Source organism: Misgurnus anguillicaudatus, chromosome 11 (assembly GCF_027580225.2).
Source record: "Misgurnus anguillicaudatus chromosome 11, ASM2758022v2, whole genome shotgun sequence".
Lineage (NCBI taxonomy): Eukaryota > Metazoa > Chordata > Actinopteri > Cypriniformes > Cobitidae > Misgurnus > Misgurnus anguillicaudatus.
In genome coordinates, this window is record NC_073347.2 from 11,525,792 (window position 1) to 11,543,484 (window position 17,693).

The following is a 17,693-nucleotide window of genomic DNA, read 5'->3' on the forward strand; positions in this document are numbered from 1 at the left end:
GAGGGATGTCTGCTTCAATATATTTTTATTATGCAAAATTACATAATAACTAAGATTTAAACATGGTTGCAAAGTGACTAAAGACACCAAGCTCAACCAAATGGTTAAAATCGCATATGCTATGGCATTTTATATTGTGCAATATGTGTCATTCGTTCGTTCACAAAATATCTGAGTCTCATCTGCGAGTTAATCCAAATTAATTAGACGCCGACATTGTAATTACTACAAAAGAGAATCAATGTAGGCTATCATATTTTTTATTTTTAAATAAATGAATATAGATTATGAATATTATAAAACATTTTGTTAACTGTATAAAGGCGATTTCTGTTAGGGTGCCATTAAAAAATACTACTAACTAATATACATGTTCGTTAGGTTTGAGACAAGCTGCAGGTAAGGGAGTAATTATACCGCAGCCTTCACCATGCGCGAGGCAGCGTGCGTGAGAGAGAGAGAGAGAGAGAGAGAGAGAGAGAGAGAGAGAGAGAGAGAGAGAGAGAGAGAGAGAGAGAGAGAGAGAGAGAGAGAGAGAGTGAGAGTTAAGGGGTGGGCATTCCTGTCTGCTGTGGACCTGTCGCACAAGGTATTTAGCCTAAAGTCAGTCCCCCCTCTGCATGGGGATCAAGCCTTCACTCTCCGCCAAAACTTATGACAGACAACACCGACACATACACACAGAGAGAGAGAAAGGAAAACCTGTCTTTTCGCTTGCTTATCCAAAGGAACTTTCTACATGACGACTGCGTCCTTTCAAACAAGCAGCTAACCCACGACAAAGTTGTAGGCTATATTTTTCGAGGATTACCTCCACTAGACCGGGATTTCATGTAAGTAGACGTATCATTATGCTGATCAGATGTGATGTGATGAGCAGGAAATGTTGTCCGGTCTGACGAAAAATAGACTGGATTCAGACGCGTCGTGTTAGACAGAAATGATTCATGCACGTAGAATTCATTAAGATCAGTTTGATTATGAATTGCTGTGCAGTTAACTGTAAGGAGAGAACACGAGGCAACTGAGACGAGATAAACAACGTCACTTATCATCGTGCTGAAGTTGATGTGATGATGTCCAACTGTGTAGAAATGTGCAAACACCTACCAATAGGTTACTATAGTGTTACTACACTACTAGAAGGCTACTTTAAGTCCAATGCAATGTCTATAAGTTTAATAATATAATAGCCTATTAGCCTATACATTAGGGTTACATGTAATAAATATTTTTTTCAAATATTTTTTAAATACATGTTTTCAACTTGATCGAACTGCTTCTTTACATTGAAAAAGTGCCAACTTTGTTTGATGAAATTTAATTATGCATCAATTAGGGGCTTTCAATTTACAGCAAAGCTACATTTTGACTAGGCCTATAAAAATGTCTGCCTAAATATATTAGTGGTAAAACTTTTAACACTAATTAATTATTATTTTATTTAAACATTTATGCTGGTGGTTAAAATCAGATTTGTTGTGCAAACGCTTCAACTGAAGTTAAATTAAAGCCAGTTTTTGTCTTCTGTTATGTGAGTGCAAATTAATTATTTGAGTAGGCTAATTATCTACGTTTAGTTTAACATTTTTTTCTCGTCTTAACAGTGATCGCTCCTACCATGGTAGGCCTAATTATGGAAAACCCATAGCCTATTGAATTATAAAAACAGCAACAAGAAAATTCAAAGTTCATAATCTCGTTTTTTTTTTATTTTTTAGAATGGTTCGTTTTATAAATCAAAACATTCATGCTATAGGCCTAGCCAAATTGATAGATGGCAGGTGCTCCGAAGCCGCAAGAGACCAGTAAAAAATATATGTAACTCCCCTGCTGTACACCCGCGCTCGTCGTCCTACAAAATACAGTGTTATAGATTCTTTAAAAAAAATAATGTAAAAATTCGATTCGTATAATTTAAATATAAAACATGTCAAATGTATTTTTCCTTACATGTTTATTTATTGTTAATTATAGATTGTTTCTCTCAGTTTTCTACTAATAATAAAGGAAATTTCTTGTCAGTTACCAGGGTGTAAAAATGCACAGCTAAACGCGCATGTTTATCAAAATGTATATGCGGTCTATAAAACAGCCAAAAAACATTAGCCGAATTTAACTTTTTCATTAAATATTTTCACGTTAATAATGACTGACTGTAGATATTAACTTATTCTGAACTGAGCACAATATCGCTTGTTTTAATGTTTCTTTTTTAATATTTAAATAGTTATCTTTGTTACGATGAATGCTTTTTATGCAAAACAGTTTTAAAAAGTACAAAAAAGATTTAAACAACGTTATACATCGTTGAAATCAATAGTTAATAAAATGTGTGGTTAAACCACATAGGCTGAACAGAGCATGACGCTATTGTGTTTGGTCATGTCTCATCTACAACAAACACAAAACAGGCCTGAACTTCGGCATCAGCTCCAATAGAATTGTGGGGATTTCACTCAGATTTTGCTTCCAGCTCTCTCACTCTCTCTTTCTGTAACTCTCTTGAATTTTGGGGATGTGATGTTCATTTCATTGTCGAAAGCATTTGTATCTCGGTTGAACAATTAATACTACTGCGTGAGTAGCCTACTGTGTAATGGAATAAACATGACCGATCTTATACTGAGATGAACATCTCCCGGTACATGGATATCTCGAGCTGTGCGTGTAGGGAAAGCCGCGCTTTTGACATACACACGCAAATGCAAATGGGTGTTAGGAGGGGAGAAATTAACATCTACAAACATTGGGTTGAAAATCCATCTGCCGCCGGCTCGAGTGGCTCCTTAATAAGTTCTCAGACAGCAAAGTGACACACATCTTAATCAACTCTTAATCCAACGAATTAATTCTCAACGCGTTTATGAATAATTCCTGAGATAATGCACCAGCAGCCCCTGGAAATATATGGTGTCGAACCAACAGATGGACCACCAATCTTCTAAAAAACGTGAGGATTTTACCTCGATTATCTCTTCTTTTATTGGAAATATATTTTTTTAATGAGATCGATGTCGAGTATAAACTGGACCAACCAACACACGACCTGCATTTCCTTGGCCATATCATTAGGAATAGTTTAAAGACTGCGTCAATTTTTTCCAAAAGGCAAGAAGACATATTGTGTGTCACTGGTGATAGAAATAAATTTTACAAGCAAACACATTTGCAGAAATATTTCAATAATTCAAATAAACTTACATCGAGGCCTACTAAATACATACCACAAATGCTCTCTAGAAATAACTCTAGCTAACTACTATCCAGTTTCTTTTTATTAATATTAAATTACTATATTATATTGCCACCAAATGAGTCCAAGTTATGTAGGCCTAGTCCAAAGTTGAAAATTAAAGCCCCCATAAAACTAAAATAAAACTTTTTTCTTATAGGCTTAAGAATAAATATAAACCGGTATGGTCCAAAACACTGACAAAATTATCATACAGAAGATGCATTCAAATCCTACAGTTTGGCTAAGCTAAAACAAAGTGTAAAATGTTTATGACATCACCCTACACTTCAGCTTCTCATTAAATTTTCTGTCCAATCAAATGCTCTTCAGATGCTGTAATGTCCTGCCCTCTACATTTTGTTACAATGCTTCTTTGCTGGACTGTGCCATGAATGAAATGCTATTGGTTATTTTAAAAAAGGAGGGTCTTCTCGATAGTTCTGTTGTTTCATTTAAACTGATGTCAACATCAAATAATGCTACACATTCCAAGGCACTTCAGTGGGCTTATAACAAATCGTATCAAATTTAAAAGTGTTTTAACTGGTTCATGAGATGAACCAAGGTCAGACCAAACTTGTCACTTTCCCTTTTTGTCTCTTACTTGTTTATATTTAAGAAATCTATCTATCAATAATCTATAAATGCATCTGTGACATTTGCATGAAGTCTTTGATGACCCTTGTTGGCCCACAATCTTTATAGGACCCTTTATAAAGTTTGAAACATAATAATGTCAAACTTCCTTGGTGTCATTGACACCTTTACCAATCAGGATGAAATAATCAGATTACATCACATATACCTCTGACCAAGGTGAGGAGCATTAATGAATTACATTTAGTGATTTTACAGCAGCTATCACACAAATCTACAACGAAATGACATGCTGTCTTGTGCACACTGCAACAAAGCATTATAATTTAACAGAACACCCATCTTTGGCTAAGCATGTATTTGTTATCCAAATGTTTTCCTTACGGAGTCATTATATTGAGTTCAGAACAACTCTTCACAACCTGAGGCATCTACTTAATGCACACCTCATTCTCTATTTAGCTCCTATTTTAGACAGAGAATTTGGAAGTGTACTAAACACATTCATGACATTTTTTATCGTTACTTGAAAATCAAAGATTGTGAAAACCGGTTGTTTATTATTTGGTGCAAAACTTGATGGAAAATGTGATTTAGTAGATACTAGTTTTACATGTTTTCAATGAAAGCGTTGTAAATCAGTCATATTAATATGTCATTGTTATTTATCTTCACTGGTAATCTGTACATCCTGAGGGTTCATCACCTCATGAATACTGATATTTTTACTTGAATCACACTACTGTTACTGAACTATGCTTTTCTCAAATGGATGGAAGAATCCATGTCTACCTTAATTTGTTTTTGCAGGTAAGAAAAAAGAAGAAAGAAAGAAAGAAAGAAAGAAAGAAAGAAAGAAAGAAAGAAAGAAAGAAAGAAAGAAAGAAAGAATGAAAAAGAAATTATATATCAGATACTTGTAACATTTCACTGATTAATTAAATTATAATTCGTTTTAAAGCAGACAGGTATTTAATATAGACTGACTATTATATGAATAAAACATGACCTCTTCAAACGAAATGTATAACTTCCTAATGATTTTCTAATGCTATTTTTTCTATAACATTGCAAATAGTTTTAAGATCAACTCACGCCTTACTGTACAACAGAGCAAGTGCTTATTTATAAAATCACCCCGTAAATAGCTCGTTATTAGAAATATATTTAATTTATTGTTCCGGGACCCTGTCTGATCCCAAAGTGCTAAACAGTAGGCTAACAAAAATATTTAACAATATTTTTAAGAGTTTATTTAGGCTACCTATAACGAACAAATCCTACATATTGCTAGTAGAAGCAGATTTCAACCCGCCACTGATGAGGTTTATTATCATTTAAGTGTAATTCTATTGCAGGGTCACAACAATAGTGAAAAAAAATATGAGGGCCTAAAATTGGATTTAGTTGAGGTGACATGCAAAAATCTGCAATTTAGCAACACGGATAAAGCGAATTAGCTTGTAATAATCAAAATTAATAAGTATAGTTAATTTTGTGTCAATCTTTCTTTGATAAACCGTGAATGCGGATGAAAGATACTCTAAAGTTGCAGAAATTACGTTTTGCCCGACTCTCTTTATTTTAAACGTTTAAAGAAATCTTTCTTCAATGTAGAAGAACGGTTTTTCAAATGTATAACATTAGCCTATCATAAATACATTTGTGTAACCCCCAACTGACAGGCCGTCAGAAATATCCTCAACAAGATACATTTCTGTGATTGATGGATATTGGAAAATAAGATGTTTAAACGTGCATATATTTATTTATTTAGGACTACTTATTAATTTGATAGCTAACTATATAAAATATTAGGTAATTATTTCGTTAATGAAAGATGATGAGTTCTGTGGTTAAAAAATCTAATGTAAAATATAATGATTTTTTTTTTAAATAAATATTTTTGATTTACAAAGTTAAATGAGTCACATTTTAACAATTTATAAATTCAGAAAGCTAAAATCCAACAACGTGTGAACAAGCGAAGTAAGTCACATGTTAAGTAGCTTAACACTGTTTTCGTTCATTACTGTAAACTCTTGTCGGCGGCACGCGGGTTTTCGGTACAGTAAACCTCATTTAACACTTCAGACAGTCAAGTCCAAGACGGGGTAAGAGAGGGAGTGTGTGTCTCCATATCTCTAGGGTGTTAACTGCCGTTATATAAATAAGCGAGCTGTTATTTTAGGCTCTATTACGAGGTTGTTATTTAAGGCTATTTAGTTCACGTAATTTTGAACTTTGAGTACTGCATAGCTTTGATGAAGACACGGCCAAATTATGTTTTAGAGACTGCAGTAGTAAACGAATAAACGCGAACTGGCATTCTGGGGATTTGCAACAAAGCAAATTATTTTTTTAATAAATATTAATAAATATTTCAGTCCTAATATTTTTTAGGATTGACAGGTAGCAAAAGGCCATCATGCCTTTTTAGTTTAGTACATTTTAGCTACAACGATGTGTTCTTCCTTTGAATCTATAAGCAACTATGCTTAATTCTGCTATTCTTGAACAAAATAAAGGTGTTTAAAAAACATATAAAGGCATTTATTAAAAAAAGGTATTGAAAATGAAGTTAATGTCTGACTCTGAGCTCGCGTGCAGCACGAGTCGGAATAAAATGAGATACAGTGTGAACCAAAGTAAACAATGAAGGTTGTTTCTCTTGGTTCAGCTTGTGTGTATGATGTAGGTTATCGTTGAAATGAATTGTCATTTATGTAAATATGATGCTGTGCTATTCGCAGAGCCTGGCGGTCGAGGTTATGGATTTTAACCTTCTAACGGACAGTGAGGCCCGTAGCCCGGCACTGTCTCTTTCTGACTCCGGGACTCCTCAGCACGATCCAGGATGCAAAGGCCAGGACAACAGCGGTCAGTTCATGGACACATTAATCAACATTCAAACATTGCGCTTAAAGCAGGATTTTAAAGTGTCCTGAATATGCCATGTACAAGGAAAAATATGAAGCATATTACAAAGGCCATTTACTGTTTAACAAATAAGTAAATTGTTTTTTGAAAATACAGACTTTTTTTGAACTTTTTCGTTTCCTCTTCAATATCAATGCTGTGGTTGATAGTGATAATGACAGTGGCCCAGCTGTTAGACTGAATGTTTACCTAAATGCCTTTATTTATGTCAGTTTTTTTCTAGTTAATTGTTGTTCACGTTGAAGTGTACGTGTAATAACAACTCCACGTCTTTGGGTGTAGTTTTGAATAAGCTGGGTTCATTTGAATCCAGGCCTACGATTTACAGATGTTAGATAGTCTACCATGGTGCTCTGTGCATGGACAGTCGCCATGTGAAGGAGAAGATCCCGGCCACCCAATCATGTGCTACACGGTGCATAAATTATTCATTCCTGTGCAGCCTCAAATTTGGTATCCAAATGACTAAGTCAATAGGCCTATGCGAATAAACCCAAACACCTGTGGAAAGAGAAAAACTATAAGACGGCGATATGCGATATGCACTGATGAATGTGCGCTTTACTGAGATATAGGACAGAGGATTAAGCAGTCATAAATAGAATAAGACAAAATCAGTTCATACAATAAAATTACCTTACTGTAACTATATTATAAAAAGAGGCATATAGCCTAAAATTGCACAGAATAATACGCGTCACAACAATACATCTTTTCAAAAGGCGCAAAAAAAGAGATTAATCAAAGCAACATTATTTTAATTTAGTGTGGCTGACTTGTTGTGCTGGATCTATAAAAACTAAAATCGACAAATGTGTGTTTTAGACATTGGGACCGTAATTTAAGTTTTAAACTGGCTGTGAAGTACCTTCGTCAGCAGATGACAGTTTAATTATGACAAAACGTCGTATCTGATTGGTCAAATACGGAAAACTCATCAATTTATAGCCAATACGATTTATATACGATTTTCTATATTATATCATACTGCGTTATGTGAAATGATGCTCATTTTAAAAAGCATTACTAACCTCTATAGAAAAATAGGTTGGGCTTTAAAAAAATTAGTTAAAGAATACAGAAATTTGTCTGTATAAAATGTAAGCAGGCTATAGTATAAACCCTAACATCATTAAAATAATTTAAATTAAATGTACACATTTCCGCTTTTTAACTTTGATTGTATACTTACATTTCAGTGGAGAAGCCCAACTAAACTTATTTCTTTACTTAGTCTTCGGTAAAAGATTTGTCACTGCTTTAAGAGAAAAAAAGTTTTATTTAAGGCGAAAATAATTTAAAAATTATCTACGTTTTTGCATAAGCTTTTAAGACCAATACACCCACAAAGTGTTCAAATAATATTAAATAAAATAAATTTCAATGAATCAAATGTTTATGGTTCTACATTTGTTTAATTTCGATTAAAAATCATGTGTTGAACGAAAGGTTTATTTTTAGTCAACTAACGAATCTATTTCCAGCGTGCTTTCAGAAAGCACATCACTATTCTCTTTAAGTAAAATGTTTACCGCATTATTATAAATAACTAAACAACAAGTTAAGAGGTGACAGTAATGCAACAGGCTATGACTAAAATAAAATACTTAAAGGTATTCAAAGGAATTCATTCAACGGCCTTCCATTAAACCGATAGATGAAAACTGCAATTTTATATCTAGATCTCTCTGCAATTTCTTCCCATCTATTTTGTCTAGTAAAATATATTTATACAAGCTATTATTGAATTTAATTTAACCCTTAATTGACGAACACAAGAATTAGTGGTTTGTTTTATTTTAAAGTTATGCTTAGCGGATGAGTTTGTCAGAGTTAAAGGGTATCTGTCCACTGACAGATGGCAGCATGATGTCTTATTGGTTTTCTTGGAGGTCCTGTGGAGTCCTGGAAAGCTTGCTGATTAGTTAGAAATGCTCCTAGAGAGTTAAGCTCTTGCCAAACAGCCCCAAACCTGCCCTGTCACTAATGGCTGATCCCAGGATTATGTGGCCAGCTAATTTAGTCCTTTCAGTGGGGTCTTAAATTTGCAATTTGCAGAACTCTACACCATAGAAGGATTCTCATCAGATGTAGAAAATATAGCCTGCATCTCATTCTTGCTTTTCTAAATGGAAATGAACCAAAACAGAAATAATAATTAACAGAAATATATTTTTGTAATTAGTTCATACACTCTAAAAGATGCTAGGTTATTTTTAACCCAACGTTAGGTCAAAAAGGGACGAACACAACCTGTTAGATTGTAATGTACGCTGGGTTGTTTCAACCCAATATACTGTATTGTTTTAACATATTGTTATGATTTGGATCAATTTAACATTATAGGGTTTTAACACAATACTGGTTTAAAAAACATATATTTTTTTGTAAATGTGGACAAACTCAACCACTGGGTTTACACTCTAAAAAATGCTGGAATATTTTCAACCCAGTGTTGTGTCAAAAAGGGACGAGTCCAGCAGCTGGGTTAAATGTTTATATTTGACCCAATGGGTAAAAACAACCCAGCATTTTGAGTTGAAACAACTCAGCATGAGTTAATTACAACCCAGTGTAAAATCGTTTTTTTTTAGAGTGTATGGTTTCTTTTAAACATTTGTTGGGTCAAATATGGACATTTTTCAAATTAATTATTTTTTCCCAACCATTTGTTGCAAAAAAGCAGCATTTTAAGAGTGTGTGAGGAGCTCAGATGCAAAAGGTGCTAAATGCCACCTCCATCAAGAATAAGATAATGATATTAACCAACCCTCAACACGTATTATACCTTCATCAAATACTTTCGCTTCAAATCCGCTTAATCCCAACGCCAGGGCATTCAAAAATACCAATTTGAAGGCAGATGAAAATGCTCATTTACAAGAAAACATGTCAGATGCACTTAAAGGTTTTTGCATTTGTGCTCTTCGTTTATCCACAGCTTTGCATAATTTGCATTGTTTATATGACAATCTGTTGTTGTATCCTGTATTTACTCAAATGCATATACATATATTTATGTAAAATAATGTAAACAGTAAGCATTTTTGGAGCTGTTTATCAATGCTCTTTCTGACTCTGAACAGACACAGAGAAGTCCCATCAGAACCACACAGATGAGTCAAACCCAGAGGACGGCTCTTTAAAAAAGAAACAGCGCCGGCAGAGAACGCACTTCACCAGCCAGCAGCTCCAAGAACTGGAAGCCACCTTTCAGAGAAACCGCTATCCCGACATGAGCACACGAGAGGAGATCGCTGTGTGGACCAACCTCACAGAAGCAAGAGTACGGGTACGCATTCCTGTAGCATTGTGTTATTAGCGCAAAGGTCATGGGTTCGATCCCAGGGAACACACATATATGAAAAATATATAGATTAATTGTGTCACTTATGTGTAACTGTATGACTATTCTCAGCATCTTCTCGAACATTTCTGTGGCTGTTATGATCAGAAATGTTGCGACACAGTGGCTGGCTTGACAAAGATAAGGAGTTATGCACACTATGCCATCACTGAAGTGAATTTGGATACTGTGTATAATGAAAGGGTGCCCCTTTAACCCACAGGACATAAATTATAGGTCTGGACTATTCCAGGGTGTTCAGCTTGGTATTGAGAGCTTACGGCATTTTCTATTTTATATTGAGATTACCGCGATTAAGAGTTTGCTTTGAGAAACCCACTGTGAAAGTTTTTGAGCCCCTGTGAGTTTGGTCAGCGAAGCACAACACAAAGAGAGCAGGTGGGCTTCTGTTCTGATGGATGACAATACAATCGCTACCTCCTCGGCTGGCTCGCATCTAATGGATCAGATTCATGTTGGACAGAGGAAAGGTCACATAGCACGCAGTCTTGGTTGTTATTTTGAAAGAACAACTGAGTTAGAGATACCTCTATCCTAATGTCTACCAGTGGCCTCCTGAACTGTGTATGCGTGTCACTAATCCTGGCTGGAACCTTATGCCACATATTCCGCATGCTTCTGCTGTCATATTGATTTACGCAATTGATAGAGCATGTGCTCCTAATAAACACACAAACCCTAAATCATGTCCCTGACCTAATGCCAGGTTGACCCAGGGTGCTTTAAAAACTCTTTGCAATGGACCACACATGACTCATGAAGGTTTGATCTCCAAATGCTGTGGCCACGCACGGTTTCCATGTTCATTTCACATGTCATAGTCTTAAAATGCAATTAGAGCAATTTGCTAACATTAACTCGTGATTGTCCATACAGAACTTTGAAAAACACATATAAAGCATTTTAATCTAAAATTAAAGATTGAATTATGAAATACATGCATGCCAAAACAGAGGGAACACACTGACTATCAAGCTATATTTGACATCCAGTTATTTTGGTACGGCTTTAAACACCATTGCCAGAGTGTCAGTGGAACATTTACAAAGACGGGTATTCCCTGTCTCCCAATATAAACTGCTATCATTTACACTATGCTGTAAATGATATAAATAGATCTAAATAGATCTTTAATATTATAATATCTTAATATATCTATAATATCCAGAAAACAGACTGAATCGCAGTTGTGCAATAATGCAAACTCTGGTAAAAAAATATGAGAAACTGAGACAATCCGTCTTATTTAATTTCAGAATATTTATGTGCAATGACAAAAGTTATTTAACGCAGTATTTCTTAAACAGAGAGGCAAGCCCCTGTTTGGGGGTGCGAGATGGTGCCAGAGGGTCCCAGTTTTATGACATTGCGATTAAACGTTATAAAAATACAGCTACTAACCAACAGCACTACATTATATAATTTTATATGTTTTGTGTAATTAAAATTCTGTGTTGTTTTATGTCATGAATTTTCTTTGGGGGGGTGGCGCACGCCAAACAGTTTGAGAACCACTGAATTAACCTATGCTGGGTTGTTTTAACCCACAATGCTGGGTTGTTTTAACCTAAAATGCTGGGCTGTTTTAACCAAAAATGCTGCGTTGTTTTAACCCATTGTTGGGTCAATTATAAAAAATTCTGGGTTGCTTTGACCCAGCAGCTCATTTTGTCTCTTTTTACCCAATGCTGGGTTGAAAACATCCCAGCATTTTTTTAGAGTGTAGTACTTCTTCATAAAATGAGTTATAAAAAAAGATTTATTTGTTTGTTTATTTATTTACTACTGATTTTTCATTTTTCATTGATCATGTACATTATAAATGGCTGGGTTTTTGACTCATGTGGGGTAAATATTGGACAGAACACACCATTGTTTTAAAATATACCCAATGCTGGGTTGTTTTAACCCAACTGCTGGGCTATTATAACCCATGGTTAATTCAACTATTAATTCATAATAACATATTTAACCCAGCGTGTATTTTGTCCAATATTTACCCAACATGGGTAAACAATAAACCAGCCATTTTTAAAGTGTATAATGCAATACACTCTTAAAAATTGGTGCTAAATAGCTGGTAATCAAGAACCATTTTTAGCACATATAAAGCACCTATCCAGGGGTGATATAGCACCACTATAGCACCAGATATGGTTCTATATAGCACAACATGGTTCTACACAGGTGCCACACAGGTACTTCATAGGTGCTATATGGCACTTAAAATAGTTCCCCTATCATTACGAGCCAGTGAACGGTGGTATTTAGCACCGTTTGCTTTTTAGAGTGCATATATAATGTGGCAAATTCATTTTAATGTGCCTCTCTCATATAATGGACGTTTCATGTACAGAACCCCAACATATAAATGAAGGTATTTAAATTACAAACCTTATAATTAAACCCAAGCTTTAGAGGTTTTGTTTTTCTTTACTAATTACAAACTATGAACATTTACAGAGAAAAAAGATTGACAAAGAAAAAGGGCTGATAATTCACACAGAGAGCTAAATGAAAGACGTTCATTTAAATTTTCACATTAAAACTTTAATCCACCCAATATCCCCTAAAAATAGGATATAAAATCGACTAAATGTGAGGGAAGTTTTTAATGACATTTCTCACAGAGGAAATTCATAATAAGTGAATAAATTAGTTTAATAAATCAAGCACTTAAATTCTGCCTGGCAGAACTTTTCTGGTTCGAATCAAATGATGAAGGGTGTTTAAAATGATTAAATATTTGATATTAAAGTTCTGTAAAACTCTATATTAGGAACACAACACTAATACTACAGTGATACAGAATATGGCATTTTAGATGGAGACTTGCTTATGTGCTTTAACAACAAATAATTGATTGCATTGGATGACACTGACAGTGCATGTGCATTATTATACTCTTAATACACTGGACTCGAGCTGCTACTGGTGCAGTAAGGTCCTAATGTACTATTTAGGTAGAAATATGTATACATTTGGTACCAGTATGTACCTCTGAGGGACTTATATGACCGTGCAATTATATACTTTTTGAAAGGGTACTGCCCCAGTGAGGGACCATTTTGTGACTATTTATTAATCATTCCCACTGTGCTATTGAATTGTATTTTCACAAGCTATTGTTCAAAAACTATTTTGACATCATTTCCATGCTGTCTTTCAAACAGGTGTGGTTTAAAAACCGCCGTGCCAAATGGAGAAAGAGAGAAAGGAACCAGCAAGCCGAGCTTTGCAAGAACGGTTTCGGCGCCCAGTTCAATGGACTCATGCAGCCATATGACGACATGTACTCGGGCTACTCCTACAACAACTGGGCGACCAAGAGCCTGGCCAGCAGCCCTTTATCGGCCAAAAGCTTTCCTTTCTTTAACTCCATGAATGTAAGTCCCCTGTCCTCCCAGCCGATGTTCTCCCCGCCCAGCTCCATCCCCTCCATGAACATGGCCTCCTCCATGGTGACCTCTGCCGTGGCTGGGGTTCCCGGCTCGGGCCTCAATAACCTCGGAAACCTGAACAACCTGAACAGCCCCACCCTCAATTCTGCAGCGGTTTCAGCAGCCACATGCCCGTACGCCACCACGGCCAGCCCGTACATGTACAGAGACACCTGTAACTCCAGTCTAGCCAGCCTTCGGCTCAAGGCCAAACAGCACGCCAACTTCGCTTACCCCGCCGTGCAGAACCCCGTGTCCAACCTAAGCCCCTGCCAGTACGCTGTGGACCGGCCGGTATGAAGCCCCAGACCCGAACTTAACGCACTCGTCTAGCCAACACCCATCGTCACGCCCCCCCGACATCTCACTCCGAGGCATCTGCGAAGATGCAGTGCGAACTTGTTTATATTCCGGAGAAAAGCTCAGCACGGACCGCGCGAGAGAGAATTTAAGCTCACAATGGACCATGCCTCAAAGAACTCACGCGAAAACATGTCGAGACTTTGTCGCCGAACAGACCAACTGTTTAAAAGCTTTTGTCCACTGCATGATTATGAAGTACAAAGAGGACCGAAAAACTTTCACTGCACTAACGGGAAGACCTTGAATCTCGCACCATCAGTTCATGTGATATTGGTACAGACGAGGGGGTGTACATAATGGATTCTGTATTGTACGTGATCTTTTTTTTTTTTTTTGAAATGTAGTATTTTATTGATGAGAGAAGCATGTTCATCAAGAGCAAAGCCTGGACTGATGTACCATGATGTTCCTCCTTGAAGAATTTTAATCTTTGTTGTGAATTCCATTCACTTAAGGTCAGAGGTCAAGGGTCAAAGGTTGTTATAAGATGACAGAGACAAAACCTATAGCAGTGAGTAGCTTGAAAAACTCTGAAAATTAGGACTTTACATAAAAGAAATGACTAAAAAGCCATTGAGTAAATAGATTTGTGTGGTGTTCCAAAAAAGGAGTCTGTAATATAATGTATGTAAGAGTGCAGTTGTTATAAAAACAAGCTTTTTCTGGTGTAGCCTGCTTTGTCTCATTAAAAAAAACGAAATAAACTATTATTAAGGAAATATGGCAAAAGGTTTAATCACTATCCATGACGTTTGGGGTCGTCGCATGACGCCAACCTGGTCAAAAGCGAGCACAAAGTCCTCATGACGCCATAGCAATGTAACCTCAGGTCCGCGGCAACATTATACCACAGAAGTGTCAGTGCGGGAGAACAAGAGATGCAGCGATATAGATGTTCTCGTTGGCCTGTCACTGATCTGTTTGACCTACAGTCTTGGAGAGACTTCCACAGAGCTCCGCTCGCTATCCCGTAACGCGGGAATTCTTGGTGCGGTGCCTCGAACTTCCGAGGGAATGATGCCAAGATTACATGTGTGCATGAGACAAGCCTCTCGAGGGTGACAACAGAGCAACTCGCTCAGGTTAACAGCCACAGTGAAATTAATACGATTAAGCCTTTACAAAAACATTCAGTCATGTCATCTGAATAAGATTAGCAAAAGTATGTAAAAAAGTGAATCAACTTAAACAATTACTTCAATTGAAAAAAAATGGTGTTCAACGTAAAATTTTACTTTTGTTTCACTTTAGGAGAAAAATGTAAGTTGAAACAACTTATTTTTGTAGGTGTTACCAATTGAAGTATTTTTTAAAGGATTAGTCAATTTTCTTAAAAAAAAATCCAGATAATTTACTCACCACCATGTCATCCAAAATGTTGACGTCTTTCTTTGTTCGGTCGAGAAGAGATTGTGTTTTTTGAGGAGGACATTGCAGGATTTTTCTGATTTTGGTGGACTTTAATGGAGCCCAACATTTAATACTTAACTCAACACTTAACAGTTTTTTTCAACGGCGTTTCAAAGGACTATAAACAATCCCAAACGAGGCATAAGGGTCTTGTCTGGCGAGGCGATTGTCGTTTTTGACAAGAAGAATAAGAAATATGCACTTTTGAACCACGGCTTCTCGTCTGGGTCCGGTCCTGTGGTGCGCCAGTGTGACCTCACGCAATACGTCATCACGTGAAGACGAACGCGAAACTCCGCCCCAGTGTTTACAAGTGTGAAGAAAGAGAACCGTATGTCGAATGATACTAATTAATGTCTTTGTGTCAGTTTATTGTTTAAAATGGTCCGCAAATGTGCGTTTCATATATGAAACACGTGACCTTTTGATGTCATTACGCATTTACTTGAGGTCACGCTGGCGCATCACAGGACCGGACCTAGACGAGAAGTTGAGAAGTGCTTTAAAAGTGCACATTTTTTATTTTTCTTGTCAAAAATGACAATTGTTTCGCTAGATGGGACCCGTATGCCTCTTTTGGGGTCGTTTATAGTCCTTTGAAACTCTGTTTAAAAAAAATTGTTAAGTGTTGAGTTAAGTATTAAGTGTTGGGTTCTATTAAAGTCCATTAAAATGAGAAAAATCCTGCAATGTTTTCCTCAAAAAACATAATTTCTTCTCGACTGAACAAAGACTTCAACATTGACATGGTGGTGAGTAAATTATCTGGATTTTTTTTAAGAAAATGGAATATTGTGGACATTTTGTGATGTTCAACAAAAAACAAACAAACAAATGAATTAAAGAATGTCATATTTCAGGCCTGGCTTGTTTGAAAGCCTTGTCTACTACCATTCTGTTTACAAATGTACAAATTTACTAATATGCAAATGAGTTTAGTGTTAAAAGGAATATATACAACAAAGTAAAATCAGCGTGACAAAGAAATTATTACTGTACAGCCTTCCTAAAGCAATTGAAATAGGATTTAGCCGAGGCAGCCTTATAAAACGAATGGTCACGTAATAAAAGCAGTGGAGTCTATCCGGTTGGGAGCATGATGTGTGACTGGAGGTGAGGAAAGGTCAGAATGATGATCCATGTTGAGTACTTTAAATCAATATCTCACTGGAGGGTAAACATCCTCTGTGCACCTCACAAAACAGACTATGAACCGAGATAACACATTTACAATGGGCATGACCTGCGAAGCTGTTATCGACAAACTCAAAAGTTTCATTTTAGGACTCATTGCATATTGTTTATTTAAAAGCATGCATGAAGTGTGCGTACACACAGCATGATAGAAATTAAGGTTGTTTTGTGTTTCTGAGGGATTTCAGGCATGACCATTTTACCACAACTAAGTCAACTGCACACAAACAATCATTCGAAAAGTGTACTGTAGCTTTGTAGCATGACATCATGCAAAAGAGCATGGTCTGCTCAATTACCTTCAAGTGTAATTGGGTAAGATTTGACATACAAAAATAGCCCTCGCATGCCTATAGGGCATTGTGACATTCTCTGTTTGTCTTTTGTTGAGATTCACTGACTGAGCGTCACGAAATGATTACTTATCACATAATCCTTCAACTTCCATTTCTTCAATTTCATGACTTTATGCATAATTTATTCAAGAGCAGATTGTAAATCAAGCAGCTTGTTAGAGTTTACAAAACATAAATAATTGCTGTTGTAAATTCAAATCAAATACTTTACTGCCAGAATTCATAACTTAGTACAATTATTTTAGAATATAAGGACTAGGAACAGGATATTATGAAAATTGATACACAAAGGATGATTCCTTAAAAAAGCTCATTAATAAAACTCATCTTACAGTATATAATGGCATTTTGTAACATGAACTGCTGCCCCAATTTGGTAACTGCATAATATATTATTGGAGGTCGATGGTTTAATTAGGATTGGTAATTTTGGTACAGGGAATTCATGTCACGGGGCACTAAGATAAAATTAAAAGTGAAAATTGGATAAACGTAATTGAAGTGTGAACAGGTTGCCTTTGTTATAATAATTAGTATTAAAAATAAAAACAGACAGAGAGCTAGACTGAAGAAATGTCATGTCTTTTTATACTATGTTCCAAATGAGGATTAAAGAAATTAAAGTCTGCCTGCCTGGCTCTCTCGAATTATTAACAAGACAAATTGATCAAAGGCAAATGGAAACTCTCTTGTCTCAATAATATTTGTTTCATGACCTACTCGCACGACGTGCCAAATGACGAGTATTTAATGAACGTTTGAAACCTTCAATAAAATTTGACTTTAAA

General features: G+C 36.0%; 1 protein-coding gene across 1 annotated transcript; it reads left to right on the plus strand.

The window, feature by feature from the left end:
• Nucleotides 1–576: 576 nt before the first annotated feature.
• pitx3 (paired-like homeodomain 3) lies at nucleotides 577–14,615 on the plus strand. The gene is made up of 4 exons (XM_055170837.2): nucleotides 577–833; nucleotides 6,589–6,715; nucleotides 9,862–10,067; nucleotides 13,316–14,615. Exons 2-4 carry the CDS (start codon nucleotides 6,607–6,609, stop codon nucleotides 13,880–13,882), a joined length of 882 nt encoding a protein of 293 aa, XP_055026812.1. The 5' UTR covers nucleotides 577–833; nucleotides 6,589–6,606; the 3' UTR covers nucleotides 13,883–14,615.
• Nucleotides 14,616–17,693: the final 3,078 nt, after the last annotated feature.